Source organism: Calidris pugnax, unplaced genomic scaffold, assembly GCF_001431845.1.
Source record: "Calidris pugnax isolate Ruff unplaced genomic scaffold, ASM143184v1 scaffold211, whole genome shotgun sequence".
NCBI lineage: Eukaryota > Metazoa > Chordata > Aves > Charadriiformes > Scolopacidae > Calidris > Calidris pugnax.
Genome location: NW_015091083.1, coordinates 2,363,322 through 2,383,641, shown reverse-complemented (window position 1 = coordinate 2,383,641; position 20,320 = coordinate 2,363,322). Strand labels below are relative to the sequence as shown.

The following is a 20,320-nucleotide window of genomic DNA, read 5'->3' as shown; positions in this document are numbered from 1 at the left end:
GTAGGCCCTAGTAATTTTAATTTTCAATTTCATTTGATCAAAACAAAAAAGAACTTTGACTCAGACCCATGTTGGGGTTGTGGCTGGAAATCCAACCAAGCATAGAATCATAGAGTGGTTTAGGTCAGAAGGGGCCTTAAAGATCATCGAGTTCCAAGCCCCCTGCCACGGGCAGGGACACCTCCCATCAGACCAGGTTGCTCAAAGCCCCATCCAGCCTGGCCTTGAACACCTCCAGGGATGGAGCATCCACAGCTTCTCTGGGTAACCTGTTCAGTGTCAAAACCTTTAGAGTGAAAAATTTCTTCCTGATATCCAAGCTAAATCTATCCTCTTCAAGTTTGAAGCCATTACCCCTTGTCCTATAACTAAATGCCATTGTAAAAAGACCTTCTCTGGCTTTCTTGTAGGCACCCTTCATCTAGATGCGTTCTAGATTTCTTCCCCAATTGCAATCGAACATCCACACTAATGAATAAATTTCCACTAACAAAGTTAGTATTTAAATTTACATGGTTTCCCTTAGGAAATTATATCTTTTGAACCAGCACTGTAAGAAAAGCAGCGTGGAGAACGCCTGCGTTTATACACCTAGCTGCTATTCACACCAATACAATTTACATGTCATATTGAAACATAAAAAGCCACCAGCTTTTACCTAATTTCTAAAAGGTCAGTTTGTTCCTGTACATGCACGAGCACGCATATGCCGAAGAAACCCAAACTACCCAATGTGATTTTCGCCATGTTTGTGAACAGCCTATTTGAGGAAGGTTGATCGCTAAAGCAAGAGTATCCAGGAACAGAATTACATGGGTTTGTATTAGATAAACTGGTATGGTAGATGGTGTCACCTTTGTAAATGAAAGCGAGTCTTCTGGGGATTTTATGCCTTTATGTGGGGGGCAGGGTTGGTGTTTTGTTGAGTGTGATATTTTGTGGACTTTGTGGGATTTGGGTGGGTATTTTTCTGACAATTTAGTGACTGTTTTGTCTGTTTCATGGAACTAATTCTTGTTTTGAAATTTCACATGAGATTACTGAGAAGCACACAACTGTCATGTCAGGGCAAAGTCCCAAATGAAGAACACGTTCACTGATGTGAAGTAGTTATATTTCCATTAATTTAAAGCTTAAATTTGTACTTTTTTGTTAGTTTTGTGGTGTGACTTTAAGCCCCATGTGAGGCACCTCAGGGGAACACCCACCCCCCAGCTCGAGGGCCAGAGTGTCTCAGGAACTCGCCAATTTCGTAACAAACGCATATTCGCATACTAAGGCCTCTATTCTCGGGGCAGCGGGACGCGGTGTCTCGATAGAGCGGGGTGACCCAGCTACGTGAACGAAGCCGGGCTGAGGTACCCCCTCCGCCACCGCCGGCCGCCATCACCCGCCGCTCCGCCGCTATCCCGGCATCCCCCGCTGCCGCGCTCACGTGACGGCGGCGGCGCTCTGGCCGGCAGTCGGTGGTGCCGGGGGCGGGGGTGTTATGGCTACCGTTGAGGTGGCAGAGGCCGGAGCCGCCGGGAGGAGCCGCTGAGCCGCGCCGCGGGAATGCGGGCGGAGGGGCGGCCGGGACCGGCCTAGCTGAGCCCTGCAGCAGAAGCATTGGCCCTCCCTAGCCAGGAGAAGAGAAGAGGCGGTCGAGTGAGGCCCGGAGCCCTCTCGAGCGGGCGGCGATGGCGTCGTGGTTGGGCGGGCTGGGCCAGTCGCTGGGGCAGGTGGGGGGCAGCCTGTCGTCGCTCACCGGCCAGATCTCCAGCTTCACCAAGGACATCCTGCTGGAGGGCACCGAGGAAGTGGGCGGTAAGGAGGGCTGAGGCGCTCCCCCCGGACTGCGTGGGGGCGGTTTTGGGGGTGTGTATGTTGTGTGTGTTTGCCTCCCCGGTGCCTCCCCGCCCGAGGAGGCCGCTGGGGTGAGGGAGACCTTCCTCCGGCCGCCGGTTTCCTCAGGGGCCCTGCGGCCGGCCGGGAGGCAGCAGTCCTGCCCAACCCAGGCTTGGTGCCTTTCGGGAGAGCTGCTGGCCCTGTTTTCGTTTTTATTCCGCCTCTCTGACCTCAGGATCCCGAGAATAAACATATTCCGAGGCTGTGATAGCAGAGGTCAACCCCTTCGAAGTTTATTATTCGGAAGTTTCTGAGTTGTGCGAAGCGTTGTGTTGATCAGTAATGAAAGCACGCAAACAGCGGTCTTCTTCCATTCTGTTTGCTTAGTTTATTTAAAACCCTGTTTGATTAGCCGCTTTTAGAGTGATTTCCTAAAACTGGAGTAGTAGCAGTCCGCAGTTGTTTTTTTTTTTTTTTGCCACGGGTGTGATCTAAGTGTGACGTGTCACACAGGCAAGGGCTCGGAGTTTCTCATGGTTTTGTTGTTTATTTTTCTGTTGGGCTCAGAGAAACCTGTCAAGTTCTGCCATTCTCCTACAGCCAAGTAGGAGAATGGGGCCCTTCTTTATAGGAATTAGAAGCTGGGATGATTTGTATTTCAAACAGAAAGCTGCAAAAAAAGAGACATCAAAGTAAGATATTAATAAAGTAAGAGTAAATGTGTTCTAGACTGTAGTCTTTTCTTTATATTTGAAATAATACTTTTTTGTTATGAGTTTTTGAATAAAACTTTCAGTTTTTCTAGTAAAGCAGCTGTATAATGTGTCAATAAATATCAACAGGTTAATACCAATAGTATTGTTTACCATGTTGAAACTATAGCTTCTTGAAAAATAAAAAAGAGCATTCGCGAACAGTGTTAGGAATAGCGACCACAAAGAACATCTAAGACTCATCTTAAATGTGAAATTAAACAGTTCTGCTTTGCAACTTCACAACTATGAAACGTTGTGAAAGTATTGTATAAAACTTGTTGGCAAGCTGATACTACTGGTCTAATATGGATGGGGTTTTTGGTATACAGGTGAAATGTTTGAAAGAGAGAAATTTATTCTGATAATTGCGAAGTTACCTTTTTTCCCACTTTTCTGAAAGACTTGCTTTGAATTGTTTTAAACTCCAAAATCCATATTAGTTTAGTTTTGAAACTTGTTTTATGCCACTAAACTGTGAAGTCATCTAGTGCGTTTGTTTTGCCTTTATAAAAGATCAGCTGAGATTCTGATTCATGCATTTGTACTTTAGTTTGTGCGAGAGAGATCTGCTGATGTTCAATAGTTACTTCCAGTTATACCTGACTGCTAGATACTGCTGTGATCAATTTCTGTTTCCTAAAAACGTTAGAGTAGTAGATTTTTGTGGGCTACTAGCCTTGAGGGTGTAAAAATCTAGTAGCATCTAAGTATTCTTCCATAAAGGCCTTTAATACTATGTGGCCTAAAGAACACTTTTTAAGCAGTTCATTACTTTTTTTTTTTTTAAATTTCCTAGTTTTCTAAAGTTTCCTCATTTTTAATACTGTCCAATACATTCACTACTTTGCCATCTGAACTGAAGATGGTGTTTGTGAATTGTTGACTTTAACATCTTCAGTGTAGCAGTTTTCATGGGTAGATTATTGCCTCTGCAGCACCTGAGCTGCATCAGTTTTAAATAGCACATAGGAAATGTTGAAATACAGTTTTTACTTGAAAATTGTATTGATTTCAAATTTTGGAAAAAAGTCAAGGTTGCTTTATAGTAAATTCAGAATAATTTCTCATTAATAAAAGGAAATGTGGTGTTTATATCTATTAAAAGTGGGACATGAGAGAAGTAAACAGCCTATTTGAGGAAGGTTGATCGCTAAAGCAAGAGTATCCAGGAACAGAATTACATGGTTTTGTATTAGATAACCTGGTATGGTGGATGGTGTCACCTTTGTAAATGAAAGTGAGTCTTCTGGGGATTTTATGCCTTTATGTGGGGGGCAGGGTTGGTGTTTTGTTGAGTGTGATATTTTGTGGACTTTGTGGGATTTGGGTGGGTATTTTTCTGACAATTTAGTGACTGTTTTGTCTGTTTCATGGAACTAATTCTTGTTTTGAAATTTCACATGAGATTACTGAGAAGCACACAACTGTCATGTCAGGGCAAAGTCCCAAATGAAGAACACGTTCACTGATGTGAAGTAGTTATATTTCCATTAATTTAAAGCTTAAATTTGTACTTTTTTGTTAGTTTTGTGGTGTGACTTTAAGCCTGGATAAGAGGGAATTAAATTGGGTTCATAAAGATTCTCTGGTTTGAAAAGTAATTCTTACAATGTTCTGATAAAATCAGCTGTTGCTATTTACCTAGGAATGAACACTGAAACAGTCTGAAGCAAGATACTTATTAATTACTGTGATCTTAACTGATGTCTACTTAACAGATTAAAAGTAGTTTAATAAAAATGAAAATTTTCCACTTTCTTTCAGATGCAGCAACGGAACTCCATGTGTCCAATTCTAGACTCAGAGAAATAGAAAGTATTAATGCAGCACAAAAGTTTGAAGTAAGAAATTTTGGAACGCTATTATAATTAAAAGCAGTAAAGAACATGTGTTTCTTGTAAAGGTGAAATACTGCACTGAAGTTGCTTATCCCTGGGTAGATCTAGAAACAAGGGTGACAGTGGTGTTAGAATGTGGCTCTTTTTGGTGGCAAACTGCCATCACAGAAAAGGAGGGCACACTTGCTTGTTGGAGTATGCGTATGGTGCAGGTTTTTATCTTTGCTAACTGCAGCATCCTGCAACTCTTCCTACCTACCATGTGGTCTTGGGCTGCAGCAATAGACTTGGCTCTGAAAAGCTTGCAAATGCAAAAATCTTTTAAGTTGTCATAAATCTTAGCTGATAAAGAGCTAAAATTGATTTATAGTGTTTCATTCATGACCACAAATAAAAGGAGATCTAGAATGCCCTGTTGTGCCAGGCAGCATGTCTATTGCAGCAAGCTTCAAAGTGTAGAGTGTGTGTGTTCCCTGATGCAGTTCTCTGTGTGTTGCCCTGCTGTGTGGTCATTCTGACATAGCTACTTGTGCTTGTGCTCTTGCAAAACTGCTTACAAATCTTCCCTGCCCTTGTGGAAAGTGACTTTGTGTACTTTTACAAAGGACTTGTTGGTCTTGTGGCTTTATTTATTGCTGTAAACCAACAACTGTCATGTATGTCTTCAGCCCTCAGGAGCATTGAGAAGTTAAAATAGTATTTTGGGGAAGTAACTGTTCCTGCTTGCCCTTTTTCTAGACTCTTGCCATCTGCTATTGGCCAATGTCAGAGAGAGAATACCGGACTGTATTTGTGCTCTGTGGCTGTTCTTAAATTCTGCCTGTGGATCATGCTAAGATGTAGTTCAGCTCTGAATTTTTTATCTGGGTATTTACATCTGGTCACCACAAACCCTCTCCTGAAAGCGAGCTAGAGTCCATGCCATGGAAAGCTTGGACGTGAACATGGTTTTGGGCCCACACTTGGAAGTTACTGTGTGTTGCGAGTGAAAAAACATGAGAAATCTGTACAATTTTATTGATTTCTTTAGTGTTCAGCAGGCTTATGCTTTTCTAATTATGTAAGAACTCTTCTGAATTTACCAACATTCATTTCTCATTTTTGCTAGAACGAGAGACTGAAAAAAGTTTGTAGTGATTTAGAAGAAAAGCATGAAGCAGCAGAGCTTCAAATCAAGCAGATATCTGTAGAGTACCGAAATCAGCTTCAACAGAAAGAGGTAGGATACAGAGTGAAATATTTGAGTAAGTGTGTCCAGTAAACATATGTATTATGCTGTTTAATCTCTTTGTTATAGTATTAGTGTTCTTTCAGTGGATGTATTGGTCAGAGTTATGCTTTCTTGGTTTATTAATGTAGACATTGAGAGACTATGACATATATTCCTTGAATCATCTAATAGAATCAGAGCTGCCAGGAGATAGTTGAGAAAAGAGAAAACTCTCTGGGAATGCCATGCATGGATCAGAATTTCTGTTGTTTCTGAAATCACTTGGAGAAAGGACACTTAAACTGCTGTGTATTTCTGATTCAGTTATCTTTAAGGAAAGCAACAGGAACAAATTCTCATTTGAAGCAGTTACATTGTCTGTGGATATAATAATTATTTTTATTAATGTATACAATTAGAGGGAACAGAACTAGCTTTCATAATTTGAGAAGTGTTCTTTTGTAATGGAAACATCAGCTTTATAACCTATTTTGCAATATGGCATTTCATAGCCTTCTAAATGAAGAAGGCTACCAGTATGCCTAGAATTTCACAAAAGGAGTTTTTATTCTGCTTTGTTTGTCAATGCATGTAGGAGCTAAAGGAAGCAGAATTTTGAGATGTATAGAATTCTGCTTATTAAATACAATAACGGAATTATTATGAGAAAATTGCATGCAGCTAAATTCAGTTTATTCTAAATAAATTTTCACTGCATTGAGTTAAGTGTAAAAGAAACCACATGTAACGTAAGTAACTGGGGAAGCATCATATTGCTTAATTTTCATATCTGAATACCCTCTTTAAATATTTATATTTTTATACAACCTGTTAGTCTGAATCTTGCTATAGTACTTAGGTACCTTGGCTGCTGAAAAAAGCAGCCAACACTTCTACTGAAGTTTGACTTAACTGACATCTATTCAAACTCTTAATACATGTCCTTGCCTGAGACTTTGTAAAACATCAGCTAAGACTGCTTTTCTTCATTAGGAGGGTGTGTGGGGTTTTTCCTTTTCTTTTTAGTGAAAGTGATCAGTAATTTGTGCTGGGGGGGAGATGTTTGGTTGGTTCACATTTCATAAGGCTACAAGGGGTAAAATAGAGTGTATTTTGATACTCTTCTTATTGAAACAATGCATTGTATTCTGTATATTCAGGTGGAAATCAGCCATCTAAAAGCTAGGCAGAATGCACTTCAGGAACAACTGCAGAAAGTCCAGTCGGCTGCTCAGTCAGCACAGGCAGGAGCTGCTGTTTTGCCACCAACCACGACATCAGCTTCCTACGTTCCAGTGGTCAGACATTCCTCGGGTTTTGAAGGAGATGACATGGATTTTGGAGATATAATCTGGTCGCAACAAGAAATAAACAGATTGTCCAATGATGTTTCTAGGCTTGAATCTGAGGTTGACCACTGGAAGCAGATCGCATTGGTGAGTTATTCCCTTTTACCTTGCCCTTCCCTCCAAACTAGTGTTTTCATTGCATTTGTTGTTTCTGGAGTGGGTCTTTTGAAAGTTCATGCTGTACAGTTTCTGGAAGCAACGTGATTTGATGGAAAATCTGAAACCTAATGATCTTTTAGTCATTTTTTTGCTGGCACAGAAGAGAAGGCTCTGGAGAGACCTTACGGTGGCCTCCCAGTACGTAAAGGGGGCTTCAGGAGGGATGGAGGAGGGACTCTTTATGAAGGACTGTAGCAACAGGAAAAGGGGTAATGGTTTTAAACTGAAAGAGGGGAGATTTAGATTCAGTATTAGGAAGAAATTCTTCACTGTGAGGCTGGTGAGATACTGGAACAGGTTGCCCAGGGAAGTTGGGGATGCCCCATCCCTGCAGGTATTCAAGGCCAGGCTGGATGGGGCTTTGAGCAACCTGGTCTAGTGGGAGGTGTCCCTGCCTGTGGCAGGGGCTTTGGAACACAGTGATCTTTAGGGTCCCTTCCAAGCCAAACCATTCTGTGATTTGTCAAGTTAGGAAAAGGGTTTTGTAAATATTCACCTAGAATACTACTTCAGGATTTCATTTTTGTGCAGCCTTTCAAAATATTATTTTGTTCCTGGCTGTGATATTGATTATGTATTGACAGCACAATACTGTTCAAAGTGCTGGTTGAATACTTGCATACTTAATTTTCTCTCAGTCCGTAATATGTTAGTTGTAATTCATGGGCTGCTGAGACAAGAAAGAATATAATCTTTTAGCTGTTGTTGATGTGAGTCATCATTTTTTAAGCTATAGCCTGATTTCAGATGTATACTTTTCCCATGTGGAAATATTCAAGTAAAATTAAGCAACCCTGTTGTCTTTATTAGGTGTAGTAATACCCTTCCACCCCGAGCTTTTACACATTTGCATGTAATAATTAAAAAATCAATGGAAAATTAAAATGTTTCTATTAAAAGGTCTGGTTTTGATCAAAATTACTGTAGGTTTGAATTTTGCTTCACATTAGCTTTGTTGTTTTCTACTTTTGAGCATCAATAGAGGAAGCACTTACATGTATTTATCACAGTTTTCAGATGGATATGTGTTTTTTCTTTTCTTAGTCTTCCAAAGTGCAAGGGACAAATGATGCTGAACAAAGTGAAATATGCAAACTGCAAAATATTGTTAAGGTAAGATGACAAATTTGACAAACTGGTCTTCTCTTTTGCTTTAATCTTAATGGTTTTGCATATGGTCACATGACTTGTGTAGTTAAAATCATTACAACACTAGCACTTACTATTAAAAATGCATGTGGGCATGTAATTGTACTGCTGACTGAAATGTTGCTATATTTACAAACAGTGTAAATACAAACAGTATAAATATTCTGAGAAAGGGTATTAATATGATTTGATTAATATAGTAAGTAAGCTTAAAAGAATGGCATTGGTATTTATGAACGCAAATTACTTTCAGAAGCTGTTGATGACTTAAGATACCGAGTTTTAGATACAGAAAATAATTTCTTTTCCCTTCTCAGAACATCATGCCTCTTTTCATTGGCCGCGCAGAACACTCATTTGCATGTCATCCTTGAAAGTTACTAGAAATATGTCCTAGTGTATCCACTTCCTGTGAATGAGTTCTAATCTCTCTACATTCGTTTAATATTTGCTATTGTGTAGAGCATACTTTTTGTGCAAACATATTTTTAAAAGGAATGTCTTTTAACACATTTAAAAAAAAATCCAGACCAACAAAAAATTAATTTTCTATAAGAAATGCTTTAATAAATCTTTTATGTTTACTAGGGAAAGCGTTTTCTTTCTTTTGTATTTTTTTTCCTTAAGCTTCTGTACTGGATTCTACCATTGTGTTTCTCTGATAATATTTTTAGGAGCTGAAACAGAAATTAAGTCAAGAAATAGATGAACATCAACATGAGCTTTCAGTATTGCAGGATGCACACAGACAAAAGTTAGTAGATATAAGTCGTCGACACCGAGAAGAGCTAAGTGAATATGAAGAGCGAATTGAAGAACTTGAGAATCAGTTACAACAAGGTCTTTATTACCACCTACTTTCTTTTTTTATTTAATGTAATTTTGCTAAAAGCATTACATGTATACCAGTGTAATAGATATATCAAATACATGATATTTAGGAATTTGAAGTTCAGCTTCATATTTAAGACACGTGTGTCCTAGTATGTCATATTCACTGTGGTTGGCTGAATGCTGGAATGACAGCATTTAGTCTTTTGACAGGTATCAGTCTAGAGGGTCATTTCCTGTACATATCAAATGTTGTGCTCTAAATTCTAGGCTGTTGGGTTGAGAGGAACCTAATGAAGTTCAACAAGGGCAAGTGTAGGTAGGGTCCTGCACCTAGGGAGGAGTAACCTCATGCACCAGTACAGGTTAGGGGTTGACCTGCTGGATACCAGCTCTGCAGAGAGGTACCTGGGAGTCCTGGTGGACAAAAAGTTGACCATGAGTCAGCCTTCTTGTGGCCAAGAAGGCTAGTGGTCTCCTGGAGTGCATTTAAAACAGTGTGGCCAGCAGGTCAAGGGAGGTCACCTTCCCCTCTACTCTGCCCTGGTGAGGTCACATCTGGAGTACTGTGTCCAGTTCTGGGTCCCCCAGTTCAAGAAAGGCAAGGAACTACTGGAGAGATTCCAGTGGAGGGCTACAAAGATGATTAAAGGACTGGAGCATCTCACTTATGAAGAAAGGCTGAGAGACTTGGGTCTGTTTAGCCTAGAGGAGAGAAGACTGAGAGAAGTTCTCATCAATGCTTACAAATATCCAAAGAGCATCCAAGAGGATGGGGCCAGACTCTTTTCAGTGGTGCCTGGTGACAGGACAAGAGGCAACAGGCACAGACTGAAACACAGAAAATTCTGTCTAAATGTGACAAGGAAGTTCTTTACTCTGAGGGTGATAGAGCACTGGAACAGGCTGCCCAGAGAGGTTGTGGTGTCTCCTTCTCTGGAGATACTCAAAACCCACCTGGATGTGTCCCAGTCCAACCTGCTCTAAGTGAGCTTGCTTTGGCAGGGGAGGTTGGACTAGATACCTCTGAAGAGATCATCCCCTCCAGCCCCTACCATTCTGTGATTCTCTGTAGAAGCTCAGTAGTTCTCAGAAGGAGCATTTTTTTTGTCTTGTAGGTATTTCATATTCCATAAAAATAGTTGTGCCAGTTAGGTTTCCTTTTGGGGCTTTGCACAAATATGTAAGATTTTCCTGTAAACTTCTATTATCTGTTAAAACTTAGACTTCTAAGGAGTATATACTCTCCTTTTGGGCAAACATCCATTTTCTTCTTGGGAAATACTTTCACAGCCTCCTAATTTCTAAGGTAGTGCTTATAGAGAATTTATTTCTTGAAATCAGATGCCTGTTAAAATGTGATCTTTTACCGCAGATACTATATATACTGCACTTATGTACACCAGCAGGACTAATTTAGTGAAGTCAAAGGCAGAAATCCCATATCTTTTGCATTAAAGTTATCTGTAAAATAAATACTGCTCACAGCTTTTGAAGAATTAGAGTATTTTATGGTTTTATTTTGTTGTTTCTGTTTGACAACTTAATACAGACTGGGGCAGAGGAAGGTGTTTGGACTTACAGTGAAATGAATTCACAAGCAGTGTGCTTTCATTGAGCTTTTTTCTGTACACTTTTGTTTACGCCTTTTCATACTGTGTAACTTGCCTGGAAATTACGTTGTGAGGGTTGTACAGAACTATCAATGTTATGATAGCATGGTGGGATATCTAAAAGCATCAGTTCTCCAAAATGAGACCTGTAGGTGAAAATCTTTGTGCGTCATTTAGCAAATGATGTACTAGTTTGTAGCAAATTGTTCTCTATAAAAACCATTCAGCAAACCTTTGAAATTTAATTAATTAAATTATAAACAGGGATTTTGCATCAGGCTAAATTTAACGGGGTTTGATAAATTATTCTTAGAAAATGGAGGGATTCCAAATTCTGATAAATTAAATTCTGTCAACTCCCTGCCAAGAGAGTTGGGGTCAAGTATATTTTAATTAAATTGTGAACAGTGTGTGTCTTGTAATGCTTACCTTTTGAGCCAGGTATGTGTATTTGAAAAGCTGTTTATCAAACTACTAATACGTATAGCACTGCTTCAAATGTTAATTCTATTTAAGTAAGCTTTCTGTTGATGATGATCATGTCTTTGGATTAGACTATCTCTCTGGCAGGAGAAGAGGTGGAAGAGGAGATTTTTAAGCAGAAGGTCTACCATGCTGGCTTTGGTTAATACTGCAAACTATCTTTTTTGATTTTTAGGTGGTGTGAGCGCTGATGCTATGGATGCCTCCAAAATCAGTGAACAGAAGAAAAATGCACAGAGTCTAGAAGGAGGAAAAGTAGAAGGGTTGCAGGTTGTAAAGGATTTAGAGGATGAAATAAGAAAATTAAATCACGAACTGTCATCTGTTAAAGAAGAAAACAAAGTTCTTCTGAAAGAGCAAGAATTGGCAAAGATAGAAAAAATACAAATAACACAAGAATACGAAAATCTTAAATCTGACTTTAGTATGCTTCAAAGTTCTGTTGCAAAGCAAGATGCCCTCCTTAAAGAGCAGGAGAAGAAGCTCCAATCAAAGACATCACTACCAGAAGATGTTGTCAGACTACAGCAAGCACTGTTAGGTACAAAGATGATGATTTTTAATATATATATATTTTTTTTTTAGTGTATCTTCACAGGTTTTCACTTTTAATGCTCAGGACTTATGTTAAGAATTTGGAACTAAATATGAGAACCTTATTCATAGAATCATAGAATCATTGAGGTTGGAAGAGACCCTTGGGATCATCGAGTCCAACCATCTACTCTACTCTACAAAGTCCTCCCCTACACCATATCCCTCAGTACCGCATCTAAACGTCCCTTAAACACAGCCAGGGACGGTGACTCAACCACCTCCCTGGGCAGCCTGTTCCAATGCCCGACCACTCTGTGAAGAATTCCTTCCTAATGTTCAATCTAAACCTACCCTGTTGGAGCTTGAAGCCGTTCCCTCTCGTTCTATTGTTAATTACCTGTGAGAAGAGACCAGCCCCAACCTCTCTACAGTGTCCTTTCAAGTAGTTGTAGAGAGTGATGAGGTCTCCCCTCAGTATCCTCTTCCTCATACTGAACAGCCCCAGCTCCTTCAGCTGCTCTTCATATGATTTGTCTTCTAGGCCCTTCACTAGTTTCGTTGCCCTCCTCTGCACTTGCTCCAGCTGGTTTAGTTGCTGGTTTAGAAAAGAGTTGTCCATTGAGATAAGGCTAAGCAGACAAAAGAGACTTAATTAGGGCTAGTGTGATTATCATAGGGGTTTCTGATTCGGTAAGTAATCATGTCTGCCAGCTGTTTGATTCTTTCATTAAAAGTAGGTAAGCCTCAATAGAAGTTGTTTGTTTAAATTCTAAAAGTACACTTTTTGTGTGTAAAGGCAGTCTCTTGCTGATATCTTCTTAAGGAAACACTGAAACATACCTGTTTAAGAATTGTACCTGGATGTAGAAAATCTTTTAACATTGCGTAACTGCTCCACTGGAGTACCAAAGTCCTGCTAATGTGGACTCGGTTGACAAAGTAATGCTGTAGTTTGGGGCAGTGACTGATGGTGCATTTGAATCTTTTACAGCACTGATGCTTATGATCCTAAAATATTGTGAAACTTGGGAGGATGATTTAATTTTGTTGTTGTTTGGCAAATAGTAAAATTACGTGGATTTTTGTTTTCTTTTATAGAAGCGGAAAACGAAATAGCACGACTTTCGAGTTTAAATCAGGTAAAGCAATTTCTAAATTAAGCCACCGTAAAAGTTCATAGAATAGTAGCTGATGGAAAACACACATTCTGGCACTATACATTTTTTGGAGCATTCATACTTCCACATAAATAATTTTGTAATCAAGGAAATAATTGTGGATTAATTCTATAATTACATGTGGAATTGATAGAAAAGATACATTTTGACTTGTGAAACTCCACAGTGTATTGTGTTAAACTAGTGGGGTTTTACTTATCCCATTGCTACTTAGGCTGCTTCAACATACATTTTCAAAGTACTAATGTGTTCTGTAAAATTTGTCATTTTTCACCTCTTCTGCTTTGGCACGTTTCAGTTTTGACATGGTTATCAGTTGCAAAATATCTTTCTTCTTCCTTGTAGTACTCCAATAACACTACATTCCATCTTACTGATGAAGTTAAGCAGTGGAACATGCAGTTTCTCTGGAAAACACCTTTAGTCTTTGGCAAGGTTGACTCAGTCCTTTATAAACTCAGGCTTGAGAGATTTGGATCAGTTTACTTTGTATCCAGTAGTTTTTTCAGCTGGGGTCTTCTGTGTTTTGCCTGCATTCAAGAGTTCCCATGGCATTCCTCATACAGACGTTATTCAGGTGTCCTTGATTAAAATTTCATGTCTCACCATGCAGCACACTACGTGTATCTCTTGGAGGTATAATAATTTATCCCAGCTGTGGATCTGTACCTCAGAGGTAGATACAACTTTGCTTGTCAGACCCTGGCTTTTTGTGCAGAAGTTTGTAAATTGCACTCCCAAACTTGCTAATGGGAAAATGAATGTGTATATACAAGTGGTAGAGAGAAATACTTCACAATGAAGAATTTTGAACTGGGATAATGTTCACATAGGCTTAGAGATTCTAACATAAAAATGCGTGCTTTGCTTTTAATTGTTATGGGGAAATAAAACATTTTAAATCTAAACAGCTTTTAAATTTCAGCAAGATAAAGCCTAATATTTAGATATTTTTTTTTTTTTAACTTGAGGGACTTGAGAAGGAACTGACAAGTGCACAACATAAAAATGAGAATATTCTTTCTGTGTCTACTGAGGATCAAAATTCAGAATTAAGTCAGTTAAGAGAAGATCTGGAAAGGAAAGAACATGAATTAAATGAAAGTATTGCTGAAAGAGAAACATTAATAGCGGAGTTGGAAGAACTAGATAAGCAGAATCAAGAAGCTACTCAGGTAATAAATATTTATTTATTAATAATAATTGTTTAACTGCTAAAATAAATGTTTAGATTTGTGTGCATGTGTATTTATCTATTAGGTTGATCTTTGAACATAGATAGCAGGGAAATGTAAGTTATCCTCTGAGGTTTAAAAAGAATATTGGGACCTGTGTTTTTCACTATCTAGTGTCTCAATGCAAAGTTCTGAAGTGCAAGAAACTCACTTGTTATGGACAAAGAAATAATATGGCGTGTTAGCTATCCATAAAGAATGTTACTTTCTGCAGTCCAGTTAAATACTACTTGGTTTTTCCTTGCAGGACTTTTGACAGTTTTTATCCTACTTATACCTTGACCTCGGTCCTCTGACAGTACGCATTACATGAATGATTTTTTTCAAGCTTTTTTCTTTTCATTATTTTTAATTATTTGGAATAATTAAATTACTTTATTACAAGATAATTACAAGATAATACGAGCATTTGTGGATCAAAAAAGGTCACCGATTATATGTAATCAAAATGGAATAATACATTTCTGTCGCTGTTCTGATATATTTGACCTGTAAGCATGTAGTTGCAGGCTATGTGTTTTTTCAATATTGATTCACTTTATGGAATTGAATATTTAAAGTGTTTTCCTATGGAATGAATCCCAGCAATTGTGTTTAAAAATAACCTCAACAAGAAATTGAAAATAGAGTATACAGATAAGAATTCACTTTTGTAATTTGTTATTTTAAATTTGGTGCCTGCCTATTTTTAAGTAATGGGTGTTTACCCATTTCAACTGCCCTGACAAATTCTGTCAGTTCTTGTTCTTAGGTAGTTCTCTTTTTGTTTGTTCATTTAGGTAGTCAGAGATCTTTTGGAGGAGATAATTTTCTTGGGTTTAGTGAAATGTAATCTATCCCTATTTGATATTTGGTTTTAATTAATTTAATATTAACTGGTTGATACTACTTGCCAACTTAACATTGGCAACTAGGAAACATTTTTGTTTCCTCTCATTATTTGTTTGTTTTCTTGTTCAGAGGATAAAAATGAAAAAAAAATACATAGTTTGGCTAGTTCTCCTCTCCTAATGAATTCTTATTTGTGTTTGTTTCAGCATATGATTACACTGAAAGAGCAGCTGTCAAAACAACACACAGAATCTGATAGTATCATCAAACAGCTGAAATTTGACATAGATTTTGAAAGAAAGAAAGTATCAGAATTGGAAAATGAGAAGATGGAAACTATTAAGGAATTAGATTGTCAGAAAGAAAAATTAAGCCAATGTTCATATACGCTTAATGATTTGCATATAAGTAAGCAGCAGCTTCAAGATAATATTAAAGATCTTCAGGAACAATTAAGGAAAGCCCAGGACCGTAATTTGCATAATAAAAAGGAAATAGGAGAATTGCAGCAGAGATTAAAAGAAAGAGAGGAAGAACTTTCTCTATCCTTGGGCAAGTTAACAGAAAAAAGTAATCAGGAATCTAACTACACTTGTCAAGATCTGATTCTGAAAGAAAGAGAAGCAGAGATTGCAAAACTACGGAATGACATTTCAGAAAACAAACAATTAAATGAAGACTTAGAGAAATCTCTGTCTGATGTCAGAACGGAAAATGGAAAGCTGGTAACAGCCATTGAAGAACTAAAACAGGAGTTAAGTGATGCCATTTCTGAGAAAAATAAAGTTTACTTGGAAAAAGACACTGTTACGGAGGCTTTGAAAATGGAAAAAAGGCAGATAGAGAGCGAATTAAACCAGACAGAAAAGAGGCTTTTGGAACAAGCACATAAATATAAGCAAACTATTGAGGAATTATCAAATGCACGTAGTATGGATACCACTGCTTTGCAGCTTGAACATGAGCGTCTAGTTAAACTCAACCAAGAGAAAGACTTTAAGATTGCTGAACTTCAAAGGAGCATTGAGCAGATGGAAATAGACCATCAAGAAACAAAAGAGATGTTGACTACTAGCTTAGGAGGACAAAAGCAATTGACAGAACTCATAAAAGAAAAAGAGGTATTTATTGAAAAATTTAAAAATGAAGCCTTACAGGTGAAGCAGGAACTTGAGGAATATATGAAAGTTTCAAAAAAGCAGGATGTCTTAAAACAGAGCTTGGAGGAAAAAGACAGAAGTCTTGCAGTCATGAAGGAAGAAAATAATCATTTGAAAGAAGAAATTGAACGCCTTAAGGATCAGCAAAGTAGATCTACACCTGTGGTTGAGCCTAAAACTCTAGATATTATCATTGAACTTGAAAGTGAGGTAACACAGTTAAAAATGATAAAGAGTAATCTTGAAGAAGAAATAGAAGTTCACAAAAAAACAATAGAAGAGCAGAATCAAACAACAGTGCAACTCCAGCAGTCTTTGCAGGAGCAAAGAAAGGAAATAGATGAGTCTAAATTTCAATGTGAGCAAATGAATGTCACACATGAAAGACTTTCTTTAGAGAAAGATGAGGAAATAAAAAATTTGCAGAAAACAATTGAACAAATTAAAACTCAGTTGCACAAAGAGAGACAGATTATTCAAACCGATTCCTCTGATATTTTTCAGGAAACCAAAGTTCAGACTCTTAATGGAGAAAATGGAAATGAAAAACATGATTTATCTAAAGCTGAAATTGAAAGACTGGTAAAGGGTATCAAAGAAAGGGAGATGGAGATTAAGCTTCTAAATGAAAAGAACGTTTCTCTAAGTCAGCAAATTGATCAGTTGTCTAAGGATGAAGTTGGCAAACTTAGTCGGATCATTCAAGAGAAGGATTTAGAAATACAAGCTCTCAATGCTAGAGTTTCCTCAGCTTCCTATAGGCAGGATGTTCTTTGTCTTCAGCAGCAGCTGCAAGCTTATGTTGTGGAGAGAGAACAAGTACTTGCGGTTCTAAGTGAAAAGACAAGAGAAAACAGTCAGTTAAAAACAGAATATCGTAATATCATGGATATGGTCGCTGCTAAAGAAGCAGCGTTGGTAAGGTTGCAAGAGGAGAATCAAAAGTTATCTAACAGATCTGAAAACAGCAGTCAAGACATGTCTAGAGAAACTATTCAGAATTTATCCCGTATCATTCGAGAAAAAGATATTGAAATAGATGCTCTAAGTCAGAAATGCCAAACCTTATTGACTGTCTTGCAGACTTCCACTATGGGTACTGGTAGCGGGTCAGGAGGTGTTAACAGTAACCAGTTTGAGCAACTTCTACAAGAACGTGATAAACTAAAACAGCAAGTTAAAAAGATGGAAGAGTGGAAGCAACAGGTAATAACCACGGTTCAGAACATGCAGCATGAGTCGGCTCACCTCCAAGAAGAGTTACACAAGCTTCAAGCACAGATTTCAGTTGAGAGTGATAGTAATTCAAAGTTGCAGGTAGACTATAATGGTTTGATTCAGAGTTACGAAGAGAATGAGAAAAGGCTGAAAAGTTTTAGTCAAGAATTAGCGCAAGTTCAGCACAGCATAGGACAGCTTCATAACACTAAGGACCTTATCCTGAGTAAACTTGATTTGGTATCACCACCTGTGGCAGCAGCTTCCACCCTTTCACAGCTTCAAGGCATTCAAGGCAGTGCTCCTGAAGTACTCAGTGATGAGTCTAAACTCCTTCAAAAGGAGTTGGAACAACTGAAACAAAAGTTGCAAGAAAAAGATTCAACTATTTTGACTCTTCAGGAAAACAATCAACGATTGTCTGATTCTGTGGCCACCGCATCAGAGATTGAAAGAAAGAATCAAGAAGGGACTGAGTCAGAGATGAGGCAGATCAAAGAAAAACATGATATTCTACAGAAATCACTGAGGGAAAAAGACATATTAATTAAATCTAAAAGCGATCAGTTACTTTCTGTGAGTGAAAATCTTACTAACAAAGAAAACGAAAATGAGCTTTTGAAGCAAGCTGTGACTAATCTTAAAGAAAGAATTTTAATTTTAGAAATGGATATTCGAAAACTGAAAGAAGAAAATGAAAAAATAGTTGCAAGGTGTAGGGAAAAAGAAACAGAATTCCGAGCACTTCAGGAGACCAATATGCAGTTTTCAATGATGCTGAAAGAGAAAGAGTTTGAGTCTCACTCAATGAAGGAAAAAGCTCTTGCTTTTGAGAAGCTGTTGAAAGAAAAAGAACAGGTACGTGCATTCATATTTATGAATATCTTTTAAAGTTAGTCACGTGGTAATCGGTTTTTGTGTGTATGTAGCCATCAGGTGTTTGCCCGAAATACGTTTGTGACTCCTTATTGCATTACACTACAACAAAAAACCTCCCCCTGCAAAATTAAGAAATTAAAAGTCAGCAGGTGAGTGGTTTACTATGTTATCTGTTAATTGTGCCTTCATAAACTGCATTTTTCATTTCTTTGGAAATTGCTCACTTACTGACCAGCTGCTTAAAATGTTAGTTTGGCCCTGTTGTTCATCAAGTGGCCTATATTATTTTTACTGTATGATGCTCAAAATTCTGCAGAGTTGGCCAGAAGGACTAATTTTCCAATGTGTGTTCCTGGAGTGTTTGTCACTCCGATATGATTGCTTCATAACCTCCCTGTGAGATGAATGATTTATGTATCTTTTATGGCTAGAGAAGCTCCACTGCCAAAAAAAAAAAAAAAAAGATTGGACAAGCTGAATTAATGGTTGCTACAATTGTACATGGAAAAATTGATACTTTATTCAAAATGTATGTTCAGCTAAAAGTTGCGGTGGCTTATTAGTTATTGTGTGTGTAATTTGAAGAAAAATCTTTTTTTAAAGAGCAAAGAATTATGCAGCATCATTGATACATGGGTCAACAGCACATTGTATGAGCTGCTGCTGCTGGAGTTAAAGTAATGTGTGAATTTACAGGATGCCAATTCATGTAGTGGGTATCTGTGGCCTGGAGGCCAGGCATTCAGTTTCACAAGCATGGAACATTTGTCTGGACGTGTTTCTTGTGGAAGTTGGAGAAATTCCTGTTGAACGCTTTGTGTTCACCATGGAGAACTAGGAAAAATAGTATTCAGTTTTGTCTGTGTGTCAGAAGATAACACAACATAAACCTGCAGGCAAACCTTCTCTTTTGATGTTTCTACTGCAAAAAGAATTTTACTGTATTCAGTTTGATTAATAAAAAAATATTAATTGAAGCTTATAAGTATTAGTGATAAAGATTGCTTTATTTTTATCCAACATGTTCATTAAAAGTAACTGCTTTCAAAACAACTTATGAGACAAGGTAAAGAGCATGCTGAAAAGTTTCAAATAACTGAAAACGCATTCATGTGTACCTGTGAATTCTGTGTAACTGTCATACTCTCACTTCTCCTTTATATGCTGATGTAAAGTTGTAGTAAATTGCATGTAAGTGGGAACATAATTCATTGAAATTTGATGTTTTAGAAACTGATGGAAAATGCTGTGATTTATGGAAAGCTAGTCTTTGGGAGTGAGGTTACCTTATGGTTTGTTTTTAAAGATTTCTTCGTGTGTTTAGTCTGAAGTTCAGACAAGTTGACGTACCTAGGCTAATGCGTTACATGTGCATGGCCTAATAAACGAGTATCACAGAGAATAGACTCTGTGGGAAAAGTGAGATTTTCAAGTGTTCAAGTGCCTGAGACACTATGTACATAATAGCTATCTCTCACGTAAAGGTAGGTAGGTGTCTGTTTGTTCGTGGCAGTCAGTTATGACAATGCATCTGTAGTGTCTTTTAGCAATAACTTTTACTTTGTCTCGTAACATGAGTGAATAACTTCAAAATAATATTTTCCCTGAATGTTTTTCTATGCTGTAGGGTCCTGCCCTTTTCCTTGTTATATCAGCATTGTCTTTACGCTGCTTTGGGCAAAGACTGTGTCGTCTTAGGTAAAATTATTTGCCACATTTGAAATGCTTGTTTGTGTCTTCAACAGGGCAAGACAGGAGAATTGAATCAACTGTTAAATGAAGTTAAATCAATGCAGGAAAAAGCTGTTACTTTTCAGCAAGAGAGAGACCAAGTTATGGTAGCACTCAAACAGAAGCAAATGGAGAGCAGTGCCCTGCAGAGTGAGGTACGCTACCAAATAATATACAGTTGCAAAAAATAGAGTAAGAAATAGCATCGGTAATATTTTTCTGGATTTTCTGGTAAAAATTACTTGTAAAAAGTGTTTAAAATTGATACACATGCAATGTGCTTCAATGGACGTGTTTTATGTTTGCTTAAATTATTTTTATGAAAGATGATAGTGCA

At 38.0% G+C, this 20,320-nt stretch overlaps 1 protein-coding gene across 1 annotated transcript in view; it reads left to right on the top strand.

Moving 5' to 3' along the window:
- Nucleotides 1-1,679: 1,679 nt before the first annotated feature.
- Nucleotides 1,680-20,320, top strand: part of TRIP11 (thyroid hormone receptor interactor 11) — a 34,021-nt gene continuing 15,380 nt past the window's right edge. The window contains exons 1-11 of the mRNA XM_014957472.1: nucleotides 1,680-1,806; nucleotides 4,347-4,423; nucleotides 5,529-5,639; nucleotides 6,791-7,066; nucleotides 8,183-8,251; nucleotides 8,962-9,127; nucleotides 11,390-11,755; nucleotides 12,850-12,890; nucleotides 13,901-14,104; nucleotides 15,202-18,231; nucleotides 19,998-20,138. Coding sequence (XP_014812958.1) covers nucleotides 1,680-1,806; nucleotides 4,347-4,423; nucleotides 5,529-5,639; nucleotides 6,791-7,066; nucleotides 8,183-8,251; nucleotides 8,962-9,127; nucleotides 11,390-11,755; nucleotides 12,850-12,890; nucleotides 13,901-14,104; nucleotides 15,202-18,231; nucleotides 19,998-20,138 — 4,608 coding nt within the window. The remainder of the gene's footprint in view (nucleotides 1,807-4,346; nucleotides 4,424-5,528; nucleotides 5,640-6,790; nucleotides 7,067-8,182; nucleotides 8,252-8,961; nucleotides 9,128-11,389; nucleotides 11,756-12,849; nucleotides 12,891-13,900; nucleotides 14,105-15,201; nucleotides 18,232-19,997; nucleotides 20,139-20,320) is intronic.